Source organism: Lathamus discolor, chromosome 4 (assembly GCF_037157495.1).
Source record: "Lathamus discolor isolate bLatDis1 chromosome 4, bLatDis1.hap1, whole genome shotgun sequence".
Taxonomy (NCBI): Eukaryota; Metazoa; Chordata; class Aves; order Psittaciformes; family Psittacidae; genus Lathamus; species Lathamus discolor.
In genome coordinates this window covers 65,233,250-65,251,282 of record NC_088887.1, presented here as the reverse complement: position 1 = coordinate 65,251,282, position 18,033 = coordinate 65,233,250, and the positions used below count along the sequence as shown (strand labels likewise).

Sequence of the window (18,033 nt, the reverse complement as noted above, 5' to 3'; positions counted from 1 at the left end):
CAGACATAGGACTGTGGGAGTCCAGAAGCGGCTTGCTCTTTTTTTTTTAGCACTCAGTCTTCCACATCTGCACCAGCATGCACTGTGCACTCCCCCTTCAGCCCAGGACTTCCTATGTTGTCAGTCAAGGTGATGCTTTCAAGAGGATGATACACAGAAGAAAAAGTAGGAAGCAAACATTAGTATCACAGGGGAGGAAAAATGCAGAAATGCAGAAATGGAAAGACTTTGAGGCCCACTTGATGAAATAAAACTAAACTGACATTTGGATTCAAAAGCTGATGATGAGCTTGGTGCAAATGAGATAAAAGCTGTTAATAGCTAGAAAAGACTCGCTTGGTGCATGGCAGGAATTATCATAGAATCATAGAATCATTTAGGTTGGAAAAGACCTTTAGGATCGTAAAGTCTAACAGTAAATTTAACACTGCCAAGTCTACCAGTACAGTTCATTTTATTCTCATAACTGCACTTTCCCAACTTCCTTAACTTCAAATAAAATTCAGATTATCTTTTTTTTTTTTTTTTTTTTTTAAAAAAAATTCCTGTCTTTCAGGCATCTCTCCATAGTATTCAGGACTTTATTTTCTAGTATCTGGACTCCCTTTCAAGTTTTGTAGCAATCACAGCATTCCAGGTTGCTGTCAGCCAAATGCTTACAACCAGTTTATTATGTGTTTTGAGTTTCTTAGTGAATGAGAGAGACAGAGATGCAGTGGCTGCTTCAAGTAACAGTCTCTTCAGCGTCCCTGGCACAGACTAAAAGAGCACATCTACTCAGCCAAGTGCAAGTAAAGGCAAGGATCTGGTGCCTGGCACTCCTGTAAGAGCAGTCCCTGGTGCTGAAGGATGAGAAGAGAAACCCACTGAGCCCCATGGTGGTGATGGGCAGCCCCAGGGCGCTGGTCTGTCCAAGGAGGCACCTTTTTCTGTGAGAGCCATCCTGCCCAGAGGTTTCTATAGTTGAACAATGACCCCTCTAATCTCAGCTGCTCTCTGAAATGCAAAAGTTATGAAAATAATGCCATTACTTAACAGAAATAAGTTTCAGTGAGGCAAATGAGCAGTAGTGTTATAAAAACTATCAGTAAACTATGGGTACAAGAATCTAACATCTTGTGAATTATGGGTACGGCATTCTGGTGGTCTGCCAGGAGATTGAAAGTTCTTTGTCAAGCAGAAGAGGAGACACAGTCTGTAAGGAGCTAGCCAGTTTAAAACGGTTGCTGTCATTAGTTTATTTTCTTTTCCGTCAGTTGATGTGTGTTCAGTATTTGGAAATCTGGAACTGGATAGCTCAGGGGGATATTATTGCTGTTCTTTTCTTAAAATAGTGAAATGATGCGAGATAAATTGATATCTGAAATCCTCTTCTGCTCCAGAAATTGAAATCTGAAAACTGAATGGCACGCTTAGCTGCCAATGAGTGAAAGCCCCAAACAGAGTGAAAGCCCCAAACAACTGTCCAAAAAACCCACTGTTGTTTCTGATTCCAGAAGATGTTTTGTGTGGGAGATGCAAGGCTGGGGAGCAAACAGAAGTATGATGTTTCATTTCTTAAAGCTCATAACCCCTCACTGCAGTATTGAGGATACTGACTTGTACCTTAGGCTCAGGTGTTCCTTAATACCTTTCTTGTCGCAGCTGATATGAAAGGAAGCTCTTAATAAAATTCTGAAAATCCACTTTTTTGTTTTATTTTTTTTGCCCTTTTTTTTGAGTGAAAGAACAAAGATGTCTGTATTAATCACTCCTGTGAATCCCTGGCATCTCCTAGGTCTTCCTCAGGAGAGACCATCTCATTGAGAATGTTGTTAAAAAAGGCTGAGAAACAGCTCTTGGTCAGAGAGACAGGAATGACAAAAGGCCTGTAGTATTTCCTCTCAGTATTTGTACAGGGTAGGATGCAATCAGCTTTAGCTCGGGTCCCCAGACAGTGATCCAGTCTGCTTGTTTTCCCAGACTCCTAATATGCTGGCAATTTCTTTCATGAGATGCTTCTGTCTCTGGTCTGAAAGCTGTTGGGGTCTGTATGCTCCCATGTGCCATGTGGTTTCAGAAGGTCAGTGTGAAGCAGACGCAGATACCTGTGCCGGTAACATCTGTCTGTTCATGTTTTCATGCCTGCTTTCAGGAAGCTAACAGAATGGCCTGATCTTGAAGGGAGTGATAATCTCTACAGCACCCATGTGTTGGCACAAGGCTGAGCTGGCACTGAAGGGTTATGTTCTAGTTTACTTTTAGGATTAAACTTGAAAAATATTGGCCTCTCACTCTCCTATTTGTTGCCAGCTATGCTGTAGACGAAAGGACCTACAAATACGTTGTAAGAAGAAAAAGGAAAAATGAGAAACTTCTAGTTAATGAGACACTGAAAAATTAGTCTGGTTTTGGACTCTTCAGTTTTATCTATATTCCTCATGTGCCCAGGACTGTTCTGTGGTCCCCAGGCCAGCTGGCATGGTGAAGTCCATGCCCTTACTCTCAAAGTCTCTTATAGTCACAGGGAGTATGGCAGCATCCAGATTACTCACTGGGAATGGTTCCTGGCCCACACAAAATTCTAAGCCATGCCCAGGAATGATTTTGGAAGAGTAATAGTTTACCCTGGCCAAATCCATCACAGGCACAGTTCTAACAATTTAATGGGCTACATGATCGAGTTTCAGGCCTGGGAACATTCCCTGGCACTGATTAATCTACAATTCTATCATTGCAGTCATGGAAGCTAAGACTAAATAAATACTGTAATTGGAAAAAAATAGCACTCCTGTATAATTATTTCAATAAATTATTAGCCATGTTTTGTGTCTGTAAAGTATAGCATAAATTTCAGTCAATACAAGTTATGGTACATTTCAGTTTTCAGAAAGTGGACTTAACACATAACGGAGATGGAATTTTCTCTATGTTATCCCAAATATATGTGTTCTCCAAGGAAACAGAAACTGGAATAGGCAAATCTACTTTCCATAGCCCAGTTAAGAAAGAGCCATACAACCTCCTCCCCACAGACATTGTACCAAATCCACCACAGATACTGTTGAAACAATACTCTCCTTACACAAATGATGTATTGCAATGCTCCCACCATCAAAGAGAATGTGGGGTTTTTATTGTATGCTCTTAAAATAAAGCAACCAAACAAACCAAAACTCTCTGTATTTGAACCAAATCTTCTCTTCCTTGGCATAAAGCCTTCCCTCTTAACTGCCTGTTCATCACTCCCAGGTTCTAGTATATACTCAAGGACAACATCAAAATTGGAAGAACAGGGAGAGCTATGGTTTACTCTGCTGGGTTCAAGGCTGAGCCATTCTGATTTGACTGAAATTAAAAAGAATTACTGGGTGTCCAGGTTTCTTTTTGACACCTCTGAAGAATTTCTAAACTTAAACTGATGGCAATGTGACTGTATCTGCCCATTATTCACACAGTCTCATAAGTAAATATGTAAGAAATCATCTTTTCTAGTGCTGAGAAGGGTTGAATAAAACTCATCCATTTTTCCTTTACACTATTAAAGAAACCCAAGCATGCAACTACTTTTTTATACAGAATTCTCCCTGTTTTGCCAGCCTGCTCGTGTTTGTCCTCTTCATATATCAACAGAGCTCTAATCAACAGATCCTTACCGCTGGCCTGTTTCCAGTTAAAGAGAGTTTCTCAAAGAAGCAGAGAAGAGGAATGCATCATTTTTTCTATATTAATATATTACTATAACATTAGTAGTGTAGTGAGAGGTATTGCATAGCTCTGTTCCAATAAGAATGTTTGAGGAAGTTCCTGATATCAAAGGATATCAAATTAGTTAAACAGAACATTGTTGCTATAAAGCAACTCTTAATGGATGAAATATATATACTTACATATGTTGTATTTAAATTAGCTCTGTCTCTACCAGTATTGCTTTAACCTGTAGAATCAAGTAGAATCAAAGACATGTAGGTTTCCTATATTCATACACAGTCTGCAGTGAGCAATGTGAAAATATAAAGTATTGTAATGAACAGTCTGTCAGGAATACTTTTATACCTTTGAAGTATGTCTCATTTGCCTTAGTTATTAGAGAGGCCTATGAAATCCAATGGGCATTAATGCAGTATGACTTTCTGTTGGATAATTTTAAAACACTTTTTAATGTCTCTCTCGTACTTTATTCATATAAACACCTTAGACAGACAGACCACAGCACTTCTGTGGCATTAAAATCTAATTCAAATGGAAGCTTTTACCAAGGCAACCTTTCGGCATCCCCAGTGTACCTCTACTTGAAAGCTGCGTGCTTTAGGTTTTGAGTTCTGTGGGTGCCTGGATAAAGTTGATGTTATCTAATTTTGGTTATTTTTATGCACTCAATCATCATTCATTTATCTGCTGTGGGGACTTCCTTTTTATGTCTGAGTTATATCAGGAACTCCTTGTTCATCGCTGCAGGCGTTCGTCTGCCTTTGATCGGTGTCCTGTTAGCTGGGATGAACTGTTCTCAAGTTTGGAGAAGGTAATCCTTGAATATCAACCAGCTCTTCTGGACCTTGATGCTTTTCAGGACTATCCCATGGGATTCTTCCAAGCAGATCACTGAATAGGCCAAAGTCTCCTTTCCTGAAGTCCAGGGCTGGAATTCTGCTTTTTTCCCTGCTCCCTCCTCTCCATATTCTGAACTCCAGCATGTCATTCTTGGGGGCAAGGATGCCCCTGAAACATCTCTGAGCAATCCTTCCTGTTCATACATATGAGGTCCAGCAGAGCTCCTCTCTCCTCATCAGCTCCTTCATCGCCCATGTTAGGAAGTGGTTGTTAATGCCCTGCAGAACCCTCATGGATTGCTTGAGTCCTGCCGTGTTGTCCCTCCAGCAGATACATTGTGCTTCACTCAGACGCTGGGGTAAAGTCCTTTACTACTTTTTGGTAGTTAAAGTACTCTGCATGAGCAGAGTCTCCAGCTGTCTAAAGGAGCCTCACTTACTTTTTCATGATTGGGCAGTCTATAGCAGACACCCACCACAGCATTGCCCATCCTGGTCTGGCCTCTAATACTGACATATAAGCTCTCAGCTGTCTTCTGATCTGTCCCTAAGCAGATCTCCATGTGTTCTTGCTGTTTTTTTTCATAAAGAGCAACTCTCCTTTCTTGTCCTTCCTAAAAAGCCTGTGTCCATCCATAGCAGCACTCCAGTCCTGTGAGCTATCTTACCATGTTTCTGTGATCCCAGTTAGATCATTGCCTTGTGACTGCACACAGAACCTCAAACTAACTGCTGTGTGTTAGCGTACAGATACTTCAAAGAGTGCTAAGCGTCCTAGAAAAGGGATGAGAGCTTTCCTTGCGCTGTCCTGTCAGTGCTTCCTTATTCATGTGTATACATTTGAAGTGGGCTCTATGCAGCCTGTTATGTTGATTATGAGATTTATTTTGGCCACATCACCCTGTTCACTTCACTTATCTCGTTGGTCAGCTACTTCCTCACTTGATTGTTGTTCTTCATCTCCCACCTTGTTGATCCTAAGTTAAAGCTCCTGTTGCAAACTGACTAGACTGCAGGCAAAAATGTTATTCCCCTGATCAATCAGGTGAATCCTATGTCTTCCAAGAAGTCCTTGATCATGAAAGATATTGTCATAAAAGCCAAATTCCTGTGGCTGACACCAGATGCACAGCCACTTCTTAATCCACTGGATCTGCCCAGTCCTCAAGCCATTTCTCATCACCAGCAGGATTGAGAGCACCACTTGAGCTCCATGCACTTGAGCATTGACCCCTTCCAGGATCCTCCCATATCTGAAACTTGTTATTGTTGTGAATACAATGGACGGAAGTTTTTCATGGACTTGCTTCTCATGGCAGAAAAAGCCACTTTTACTCATCACTCCCCTTCTCTCTCATTTCATCCCCATGCAACAGAGGAAACCAAGGTTGGAATACGATGCTCTGTGAAAGGAGAGCACCTTTGACTGATACTGTGCTCCCTGGGTTAGCAGAGGAACTACAGTCCTGTTAGTCCTCTCAACCAGATATGTCCCTGGAAATTATGACTAAAGGCGAATGCTTTCCCAGGCCTATGGAAGAATGTTGTCCTAGTTCAGGACATGGCATGCTGTTTGTATGGTGTTTGCTTTTCCTCTAAAGAAAAAAAATACTGAAGACTTTTTACACTTGTGTAATATAAATATTTTTGGATGCAGCAAGCTAACCTTTCTCTAACCCTTGGGAGTTGGTGTCCAAACTTGCTTGGGTTTGCCAGAGTAATCAGAAAGGCAAACAAACTGATGGATGAGCCTTATTCATTGACCTGTCTGCTTTCCGGCATAGCTCTGCATTTTAACTGATTATGTATTTTGGGTCAGCAGATTTATACAGTTCACACTTCATTATCCAACAAGCATAGAATACTCAGAAGTGGTCTTAAGCAGTGCAGACCTTTCTGCAGTTTCTGGGTGGGTCATAAAGCTTTAAAATGCAGTGAAAGTTAATCAGCACGGATCTCTGCTAACAACTTAAGTAGTCTTTTGCTTGTAAGTTAGCATGGTAAGAGGGGATGACAAATAGTGGGTTCCATCTTCTCTCTTGGAAGTGATCTGACTGACGATATATAGGGGAGCACCTCAGTGATTTTGAAAGCACAGATCAGGACTAGATAAGTGACAGAAAGACAAAAAAAAACTTTTATTTTTTTCCCAACATAAGTCATTCCCACACTTTGCTTTGGAGTAGACATCTGATCACAGAGCACTCTTCAGTTGTCAAATATGGTCTAATCCTGAAACTGACTGAGATGTGCACCCTCTAGCCTTCAAAGTGGCCATTTGCCATGTTCAGAAACATACATCTTCCATCTGGACAAGGAGATTTCATTATGTTCTTTTATATCAGCTTGTGGGAACTGTTACAAGCAAAATATGAAATATGAGCAGTGAATGCATCTTTTGCAATAAGCATAAATGGAAAATAAGGCAAAAACTTCCTCCTTATGTGTTCATTTCTTCATTATTCTTTGTTTTGATTTGAGGAGTTGAATTGTATGTATGTAGGTGGAATGCCTTAAAGAATTAGCAATTTTACTTTGTTTTCAGTATGGGCATTGTTGATATACTTTAAAAATAAAGACCCAAAGTAATTCCTTGCATTAGGTAAGAAACTGTACCAGCAAAAAGAGCAACTGGACCGTTCTCATAGAGCAGTACTATTTGACATCAAGCAAGGAAGTGGTTAAATGCCAGGGGTGATGTCTTCTTAAAAGAGGTGACTGGTACAGAGAAAAATAAATGGTACTCACATGCAGAGTGAGGAAAGAAACCCTGAGGGGAGCCATTCTGGAAAGAAAGCCAATGTTGGGGGTGTGTTTGCTACTTATCCAAGTGTCTGCATTGCCTGCAGCTCCACAGCACTGTAAGCATCTGGCATGGAGACATGGGACATGGTGCCTTCACACTTCCTCTAGACTGAATATGTTTTTGGCTATTTTTCTCTTTACAGGAACCCAGACCTTTGTATAACAAAAGGTGCCAGTTTTATTCAAGTGGAATAGGATTCCTATATGATGCCTACCAGACAGAGGTAAACAAATTCACCTCATCACATGTTCGTTTCTGTTGTGCTTTGAGGGGAGGAGGGACGCAGGTGTTTGAGAGCATGTCTGTGTGTCTGTGCATTTAGGTCAAGGGCTGATAGAAACCCTACAGGTTTTACTGTTTTTTCTCCCACAAGTGACTCCACACTTGTCCAAGCCTCTGAGGATTACAAGTCATTACAATCACTGGGGTTTTGACTCATCATCAGTGTTTCTATCCAGTACATTACTCTGGGACTGGAATGAATTTCCTAGTCCATCTATACTGTCTGGGATGCGTCTGTCACACTGGCATCTTTCTCCAAGGATATTTTTGTAGCCTTCGAGTGGAATAGGAAATATCTAAATGAATCCATTTGCACGGTCCAGAAGACTTCAGATCTTTTCTGTATTTATCCAGCACAGGCCAAGAATGTCAGCAGTGTGAATGCAGCTTTTTTATTATTATATCAATAACATTAACATGGTCAGAAAACAGCCCATACCCAAGTGGCTAGCCTCCTGAGAAGTCCAGATTTAGTTTCTTTTGCTATATTTCATTTTATTATTGTGGTAAATTGGTGGGAGTGTAAAGAAAATCAAGTAGGGCAGGACTGAGAACAACTACACAGTGGTATAACTTACAGGAAGCCAAATGTCCTTCATCACCATTCCTCCCCTGCCTAAGAAAAAGTGTATGGGGAATGTTACCATTAATAATTCTAGGCAGCTTAGCAAAGTATATTACCAGGTTAAGAAGCTAATACTCCTTAAGTCTTGCTGCTGGGACACCCCATTGTTGATTCCAGAAAATGTATGAGAAAAATATTTCACTGACCTCCTTACCTATCCAGACAAACTCACAATGTGCAGCAACACCCTTTCCTGTAATCTCTTCTAAAGTGTGCCTGCGCATACAGACATGGCCTGAGAAATGCTTCTGATTCCTGTAATAAGTGTGTAGCTGGCATCACACTGACCACACATGACTCCCTGCAGATGACCCCAGCCTTGGGGTTCTGGCCAGACAGGTTTCCCCAGCTCTGCAGATTCTGGGTATGTCTGAAAATGGGGCACCCACAGCTCACTGCTCTATTCTGGCAAAACCCCCATGTCTGTTAAAAGTGTCGTTAGTTTGCAATAACATTCTTGTCTGGTTGTCTGCTGATCTAGACTCAGCATGGGCTAATTCAGAATTAATGATCTGTGGCATTTGAACTTGGATTTTGCTTTTCCAAAGTTAGCCAGCTAGTGAGCAGGGGGCATGCTCTTCATGCCAGGCAAACACCTAATTAGGAAGGCAGATTGTTTACTGAGTGCAGGTTTCCTTTGAATTGCCATCTGTAGCCTGTGAGTGGCCCCCAGTTCATGTAGTTTGCCTGTGTTGGTTCTTCAGTTTCCTCAAAGCAGAAAGAATTTGATTTTCTAGCAAGGTAAGAACATCTCTTCAGTTGGTGCTGAGAGGATAGACAGGCAAGAACAGCCACAAACAGCCAGAATATGTAAAAGCTAAGTGACTGGTCACTAAAATGAAATAATAGGTCTTGACATGCACAATACCCACAGATGGCCTGTTTCCACCACCCTTGTGCACACCACACAGTAGTTTGTTTATTTTGGTTTATTCACTGTTCTCCTAAAAAGGAGTGTCTTGCTCTTTGCATGTTTTAAGAGTGCAGTGATAAAAATAGACAACTACAGTAACTTCTTTGGCCAATAAAATAGCATGTCTTGTAACCCAGAAGCAAGCAAAAACTATGTGTAAGGTCTTGCCATTCTCTGTCTTTCGTACTTCTAGCCTTCTACAGTATAAAGGAGCAAACTGGCCTTCTAAATGCTCAGAGAGGGAAAACTACTTTGATTTCCTATCAGAAGTGGTCCCCAAAGACATACATCAGAATAAACCTTAGCAGCCCACTCCATCTTATGAAGCCCCCTACTCTCAATAATGCATATGTAATGGGAAAAGGGTATTTTAACTATACAAGTCCTAGGCCAATTTGACCGCATACAGTGGGTCAAAACCGAAGTCTTAAGTTCCCCTCAATCCAAAACCACCAGGGCATTCCAACAAAATAGCTCTGCTAGCAAATGCATTGCTACACTCTGCTCCAGGATTAGTTTTCAAACTGCTTCGAGAGGGAGCCAGGTGTGATGTTTCAGTCACTTCTGAGCAGGATCTTGAGTAAGCCTACCCTGTCGTTGATGGTAGATACTCCTCTTCTGCAGTAAGTTGCAGCTCAGGCTGAGGACAGCTGTGGATGAATGTGACTTCAGTCTGACAAGCCCTCATGTGAAGCCCCAGTAAGTTCAGACACAACAGAACAAGGCTGATGAAACAAGGTCCTACCTCAGGGTGAGATATTCTTGTGACAAGTGCAGTAGGTCTGTACCAAGCCATAAGCTCCATTTCCAGACTGCAACCTAGACTGAGACCATCCTTGTATAACCAAACTTCCATTTTGAGTTAGAAGAGCTCATTTGTATGAGACACTAACCACACTAACCACAGCCCTGCCCTGGGCAGCAAAGCAATCCAAAGGCATCATTTTGACTTTAGCTTTGTCACCCGACTTACACTGCTCAAGCAAATTCTGCTAAGGACAACTGTGGCAAGTACGAGACAAGCTACAAGATGAGCTTTCTTTGGTGCTGAGTGTATGTGTTTAAGGCTTTTCTTTTGTTGGGAGCAAACACATGAGGAGCAGATTCATCAACAGTGGCAGTTCATGTTCATGGCTAAGCAGAACAGTCTGACAGAAGCTTTTCAGAAGTGGGCATGTATTTGTAAGCATGCTTCTTTTACTTTTTCATTACAGGGAATTTTCCATCCAATAATACATTTTACTTGCATTTTACAAACAAAATACTTCTTAGTGGTTAAAGTACATTTTTTCTATCAAAATAAAAACTATAGGAAGAATATCTTTTCTGACCTGGTACCTTTTAAAACATGGCAGTTTTCCAGGATTTCAAAGTCAATAAGCTAAAAACATCATGGAATAAAAAAAAAGTTTACACATAAAATATTTCAGTTAGTCTGGAGTGCAAAACAAAATTTATTAATGCTTACCATACTTAAGCAGTCATTAAAATGATTTCTTGTCTGGATGGAGAGCAGGCTACCTGTGCCTGCCTTTATTGTTCTAACATCTGTCCATCCCTGCAATTCCTGCTCACACAAATACACCTTTTCAGTTTTCTGCTCAAGAGCCTACAGTAAATGGTATGAAGTGCTCAGATCTTTTCTAAGCAGTTTTGTTTATGGATTTGAAGACTGTTCTTACTGTTGTTCCTAATTCTTTCCTTTTTCTACTGAAAGGACAGAGCTCCCACTTACTGGGAGCTGTTCAGATAAATTGGCCATTTCTTTGCCATAATGGAGTGGCACTCTTGCCCACTTCAGTAGCTTGCTTTGCTGTACCTCCCAAGACCCATGGTCTCTGTGTCACTGCCAAAAGGGATCTGTATCTCACAGCTGCAGACCCTGGCGCTCAGCAAAACAGCACCATGCAGTGCAGCAAAGGGTTTGAGAACTCTGGCAGCCCTGGCTGCAGATTGTTGCTGGACCCTCTGGGCTCCATGGTGCAAATGCCTGGGCTGATGTCCCAGACGAAACTTCTGGGAGCTCAGGGAGGTCCTTCTGCCCTGCTGTCATGGATTTTGGAATCTCAGGATCTGCCTACACAACAGGACTGCAGCTACAGCACAGCTGACACTACAGTAGCTGCTTCTGTGTGGTCAGGAGCTTGATTCACATAATATTGAAACACTGAGGATAAAAGTCAGTCTCTTTTCTTTTGGCAGGTGACGTGTTATACCTTAAACAGCAGGTGCCAGCTGAAAGTAAAGAGTAATACGTGCTACTGCTGTGACCTGTACAACTGTGAGAAGTAAGTATCTGTGTGCAGACAATCGCCTCTGAAAAATCCGTGATTGTTTGTCCCTCTTAAGTGATTGTGGCGGGTGCCCTTAGGGCTGGAGAAGCAACACAAGGGGCTTGTATGCTGAGCAATCCAGTTCCTCTGAGACTGAGGTCCTGATGCCAGCAGAGGAGAAGTCAGCAGTTGAGTATTAGTGTGGGCGTTATTTCCGTTTCTTTTTCTTTAAATATGTCCATAAGCTCTTTGCTGTGTGATCAAAATCGACCATTTAGTCATAGCCCTGTCAAGATTTACTGTTGATCATACAATGCAATTTCCCCATTAGATTTAATGAATTTTTTTTTTCTTTTTCCCCATCCAAACTGGGGGAAAAAGATAGAAACATAGGTGTCCATAAGCAGAGACCATGTTGTAGGTATGTGGAGAGCTCTTCTGTTAGCTCTGTAGGCATGGGATTTTGCTAAATTATCATAGGTTAGATAGAGAGGGTCTTGTGTTTTCTGAATCTGTTCATTTGATTTCATCATTGCCAAAGCATGACCTGTCAGAAGATAAGGAAGGAAATGTCTGGACATGCTTATGAAGATCAGGTGAAGGTTAGCACGGGGCTGCCAAGCAGTGACTTAACAGGAGTAAAAGAGGTGGTAAGGAAAAACTACATCACAACAAAGGTTTATGATGTGGAAGACAGATGAAATGAACTCGCACAACTGACTGGCCACCTGGAACATAGAAATTTCAACTGCAAGCAGCCATAGACAAGAAACTGAAGAGAATTTCCTAGAGTTGCCTGACTCATCCTCTGGGCACCTCAGTGTCATCTTACCATGCATTCTCATGCAACCTCTGCAACCCTCTACAGTTCACCCACAGCCACTCTTCTTTCTTTCCTTCTATGTATTTCTCACCTTCCTTCCTACATCTCCTATTTTGTTCTGGTTTTGTCTCCTTTTCACATTCTAGTAGCCCTGAATAAGCCCTGTCCCCTGTAAGTCTTGGCTGGCATGCTGCCAGCCATGAACATTTTAAGTGTAGGGCAATAAGGCTGGCACAGTGAGGCTTCCACACAAGGCCTGCCTCAACTAGAGAAGCACAATGAAATTTGGTACAAGAGGGAAGTCATCTATGCATGTGTATGTCTCATGTACATAAGCGACATAGTGAGTGCCGGACTACTGAATGGATTAAAACCCACTATGAATGTTAGAGTCTTTTGCTTGTGTAGGAAGTGTTAAATCTGGGCATGATGGAGGTATACAAAACAAATGAAATGGGAAAGGTAGAGTATGTACAACATTGGTACCTTTTCTGTGATAGACAAATGATGGAATATCATAGTTGCAATGCAGTATGTTTACACTGTGCTGTGGTTTAAGCCCAGTTGCCAGGCAGCCCGCTCGCTTACTTCCCCCCTTTCCTCCCCCCTGCTCCCAGAGGGATGTGGAGGAGAATCGAAAGAATGTAACTCCTACAGGTTGAGATAAGAACAGCCCAGTAACTAAGGTGTAACACAAATCACTGCTGCTGCCACCAATAATAATGATAAGGGAAATAACAAGGGAAGAGAATACAACTGCTCACCAGCCGCCAACCAATACCCAGCCCAACCCGAGCAGTGATCTAACCCTTTTGGGTAACTGCCCCAGTTTATGTACTGAGCATGATGTGGTGGAATACCTCTCTGGCTAGTTTGGGTCAGGTGTCCTGTCTCTGCTTCCTCCTGGCTTCCCCTCCTCCCTGGCAGAGCATGCGACTCACAAAGTCCTTGGTCAGAGTAAACATTACTGAGCAACAACTGAAAACATCGGTGTTATCAGCACTGTTCCCAGGCTGAAAGTCAAAAACACAGCACTGCACCAGCTACTAAGAAGGAGAAAAATGACTGCTACTGCTGAACCCAGGACACACTAAGAATGCTTTCTTCCATGGTACACAACTAACTGCTGCATGTTAACACTGAACTGAAAAGCCCATCCCAATACAGAAAAGAACAGGGGTCTTAAAGGGGTGAAAGCATTCAGTTATCAAATAAAGTGACTGAAACTCTGTTGCTTAAAACATAAGGTAAGAAGGGGACATCAGGAATGCTCCTCTTCCAGTGGAAGTTCTTAGTGCCATTTTTCTAGCACATTGGGTTTGTCTGAAACACCAGAGACTGAGCACTGCTGTAATAATAGAATCATAGAACAGTTAGAATCATAGAATAGTTGGGGTTGGAAAGGATCTTAAGATCATCTAGTTCCAACCCCCCTGCCATGGGCAGGGACACCTCACACTAAACCGTTTCACCCAAGGCTATGTCCGACCTGGCCTTGAATACTGCCAGGGATGGAGCATTCACAACCTCCCTGGGCAACCCATTCCAGTGCCTCACCACCTTCACAGTAAAGAACTTCCTCCTTATATCCAATCTAAACTTCCACTGTTTAAGTTTTAACCCATTACCCCTTGTCCTGTCACTACAGTCCCTAATGAAGAGTCCTTCCCCAGCATCCCTATAGGCCCCCTTCAGGTACTGGAAGGCTGCTATGAGGTCTCCACGCAGCCTTCTCTTCTCCAGGCTGAACAGCCCCAACTTTCTCAGCCTGTCTTCATATGGGAGGTGCTCCAGTCCCCTGATCATCCTCGTGGCCCTCCTCTGGACTTGTTCCAGCAGTTCCATGTCCTTTTTATGTTGAGGACACCAGAACTGCACACAGTACTCCAGGTGAGGTCTCATAAGAGCAGAGTAGAGAGGCAGAATAGCAATCCACAGTGAGCAGCAAGATCTTATGGCACTGGCATAGACAAATCCAGAGTAAAGAAGCAGTCACACTGCTCCACAGTCCTGGCAATTCCAGTTCATAGGACAGCTAGAGAGAAGTAGGAGGAGACACAGTCAGACAAAGTGACTTGGTGTCACCCATGCAACAGATCAGTACACAGCCAGGATCACAAGTCAGATTTCCTCAAACTCATAGCAGCTGAAGCTACAGGCTTCATGATGAGCCCATTTAGTTAAGGTCGACTCATCATAGGGCTTAAGTGAATTCAACTTTAGGGATTCACCATGCCCGAACCATGCCCCAGAACAATTGATTTGACATTTCCAGGAACTACTGTGTTTGGCTTGGTTCTTCCCAGAAATGTTCCTCTACCTGCTGCCTTCCTCTACAGAGCTTTCCCTAACCACCATCTCCTCTGCTGCCCCATGCACTGTGGAGGAACGGAAGAGTGAGCACGAGCTGCTCACTTCTGTTTTCCCCATGATCTGATGTCAAGTTCCTAACAGTGCGAAAACTTGGCATTTAAAAAATCTTTCCAACTCAGATGGCTGCTCTAGGAGCCCATTAGTGGGATAGCATTAAGGCAAGTACTGGAAAGAGCTGCAGGAAACTGTGGTTTCAAATTTTGCAGTAGGATACTTCTGACTTTCGTCAAGACAGTGAGGATTAACTTCACAACATGCCTGATTTACAGTAACTGGTGCAGTGTAGAAATATAAGCAAGAAAGATTTCTGGATAGTACAATTCACAGTGTAAGTGCACATCTTTATACTGTACCATATTGCATCTGTTAATTTGGAACCACAGACACAATAAACAAAGGTAGCCAGCTGGCAAAATCTCCTTGCTGTGGTTGAATGAATGCTTAAGCAACTTGCCTTCCTCAGTTTCAGATAGGCCAGCAAATTTCCAGGTGAGCTGGGGAAAAAAGGCAACGCTAAGCATGCTTTAGCTGGTAGCTAAATGGCAAGGGCAGCATCCATACACCAAGACTGTGCTTCTGTTCAGAGACCCTAAGCAAAAAAAAGAGTCCCTGCTGGTACATCACATCGATCAGCCAAGCTAGCGTTGGTATTAGTTGGACTACGTTTAATGCTGGCATTAGTAGAGCCAATTTTTGTCTACAGTAGAGCTTTCTCCAGTTCATCTGAGCAGTATTTCGTGGGAGCATGGATGAGCTACTCCACCAAAGTAAGCAGGAGAGATTCAGATCCTCTGGTGTTCTGCATTACATCAAAACCATTCCCACTGCAATGATGTCTGTATTCCCTTTCAGTTCAGAGCAGTCCTCCAGCTACTATGAATTTCTCGGTGTGAGCAGCTGCCAGGACGTGATTCACCTGTACAGGCTGCTGTGGTCCTCCACAGTCCTAAACATCATCGGGTTGTTCCTGGGGATTATTACGGCAGCCATTCTTGGGGCATTTAAAGACATGGTAAGGCCCATAGTCTTTTGCCTTATGTGGGGACTTATGTGCTCATTGATGTTATCAAATGGGTTAAAACCAAGGAAGTGTAACTGCACAAAGGAAGCACTTTAAACATGCTTCCTGTGTGATCTGGGATCCTGGAGTAACATCTTTAGGCTAAGCTGTTGCTGGCTGCTCACAGCTAAGTAGGTCAAGCCTGGTCAAATACAGGAATGGAAGAGAAAAGACAGGTGTCTGTGTGAACAGATGCCGGCGATGCGCTTAACAGCATCTATTTTTCCTTTTAATTCAGAGCTGACTATATGGGCCAGCACAGAATTTGAGGATACAAGTCTGTAGCTGACACGTGAAACTCAAGTCCTAGGTGTGACTATTTAACCTCATGTAGTTCTTTTCCTAAGAATGGGGATTAACTCTCAAGTACCACTCAAGTTCTTATTTAAACAGTCATATTTAGGTCACATTAACCTAAAGAATGGCACTTTCTAACTGCTTCCTGTGGTACACCAGCACCTTACTAGCTGCTGTGCACCACTGCATTCAGAAGAGGCTGTGTGCTGAGAGGGATTCTGTAATACACTGACTCATCTGCCTAGATTTCCTGATATGTTAAAACAGTGAAAGTACCTGTTCTTGGGATTATCAATGTCAGTAGTCATGTTTGCTAAAGCAGTGCCTAAAGACCAACCAAGAATCTCATGATTTACTAGGCACTTGGAAGAGTAGATGGTCCCTGCTCAAAGAGCTTCCAAACTAAACGGGCAGAGGCATGGGGATGGGCGTGAAATGCAGGAGCCAAAGGGAGGGGTGAAAGCAGCACAGGTCATCTTAGATCCATAGTATTTCTGGTAACTACTCCAGGGGGAACATAAAGACAGGTGAAAGAAAAGAAGAGGGGGATGGAGCAGGAAAGAGAAAGCAAGAGAAATGGGTGAGATGTACACTGGGGGGGCAAACTAGAAAGAGGGAGGTGCTCAGAGCTGGCAGCCAGTGAGCCAAGGCTCTGCTCTGACCACCCGGTGTCCTTTAGCAAGCATGTCCATGCTATCTACAATGCGTTGGGTGCTTAAAACTACAGAGCAGGGCCCTATGTATTACTTGAAATTCACCTTTTTTAAGAGTCGCAAAATGTTTGCTCTCTAGCTTAAGGCAAACAAGCACACTGAGCCTCCACACGTAAGAAATGTGCAGCTGAACTGTTCTTTATGTGAGGCGACTCTTGCAAGGAGTTGATAACAAATTGGAGCAAACCAGAGAGGAGTTGTGGCTGCCTGATGTACCGGAGTGGAAGCACCATTCCCAGCTTAATTCATCCCCTCCCTGTGAGGGGAGCAATGGCAGAAGGGGAGCAGAAACAACCACAGTGGGAAACATGGGGAAGGGCAGCTTCATGGTGAGGGGAAGGCAGGCATCATCTATACAAAATCCTTGGTACAGCACTGCACTTTTCCAGTGCTGCTAAGTACTTTCCCCTGCCTAACAGATGGGTGCAAGTAGCTCCACCAAGGGCACCTGAGGGAATTGATAGTGCTCCCCTGAGATGGGAAAAGGTGCAGAGAGTCAACCTGAGTCTGATCTATCTTGCCCAAAGAGAGGCTTATGTTGGATTTGGGTTGATGGTTTGTAGCAGGGTGAGCTCCAGCCTAGGCACACCTCTGGCCCAGAGGCCATCACTGCACTGCTTGTGCCAGGGATACCAAGCCAAAGAGACATTCCTGGGAGAACTGGGGTCTCCATGACCTTGCACATTCCCCTGCTAAGTGTCAAAGCTTGGGTCACAGGCTGGGTCCTCTGACTGGGTGGCATGAAGCTGTGCAAGGAAATAGCAGCAACACTGGATTTGCAGCTTCCTTCAAGGATCTGCTGGACCGTCTGTGGGGCTCCAGCCAAAAACCTAACCCGAATAAGCTGTTTAACGTCTTCTCTGCAGTGGGAGCAGAAAAAAAGCCCTCACTAGCTTAAAGGAAAGATGAGTTTGTGTCAGTTACCTTAGCACAGGAGCCATGCTATGCTTGTGGAAGCCTTACGAAAGCAGCAATCCAAAATGCAATGACTGCTCCTTCCTCCTGCCTGTCCTTTTTCAGGATCTGAAGTGAATGACTTACCAGAGCTGGTTTGCTCATCTGCTGCTTGCTTTTGTTACTAAAGGAGTAATGCTTGGGGGAAGACAGGAACCAAGAAAACATTAAGCAGAAGAGGGAAAGGGTCATGAGACCAAAATACAAAAAGCCACAACTTCAGAGTATGTGGGAGAACGATTTTCCTTCTTTCGGGATGTCGCCTTCCCACAGAAATGCTCCCTGGCATTTTGCAGGGAGAGCTGCAAAGCCCACTCTGAAACGCCTCAGGGCATTACTCCAAGGTTGACTTCCAGAAAACACAGGGCCAGGCTCAGCAGTCAAA

General features: G+C 43.2%; 1 protein-coding gene across 3 annotated transcripts in view; it reads left to right on the top strand.

Moving 5' to 3' along the window:
- The window catches only part of TMEM255B (transmembrane protein 255B), a 65,329-nt gene that overhangs the window by 40,740 nt on the left and 6,556 nt on the right, over positions 1-18,033 (top strand). For 2 of the 3 annotated variants that reach the window (XM_065675766.1, XM_065675765.1), the window contains 3 exons: positions 7,478-7,558; positions 11,358-11,443; positions 15,477-15,636. In XM_065675766.1, the coding sequence (XP_065531838.1) occupies positions 7,478-7,558; positions 11,358-11,443; positions 15,477-15,636 (327 nt within the window). The remainder of the gene's footprint in view (positions 1-7,477; positions 7,559-11,357; positions 11,444-15,476; positions 15,637-18,033) is intronic. The other variant, XM_065675767.1, reaches the window with a different exon arrangement.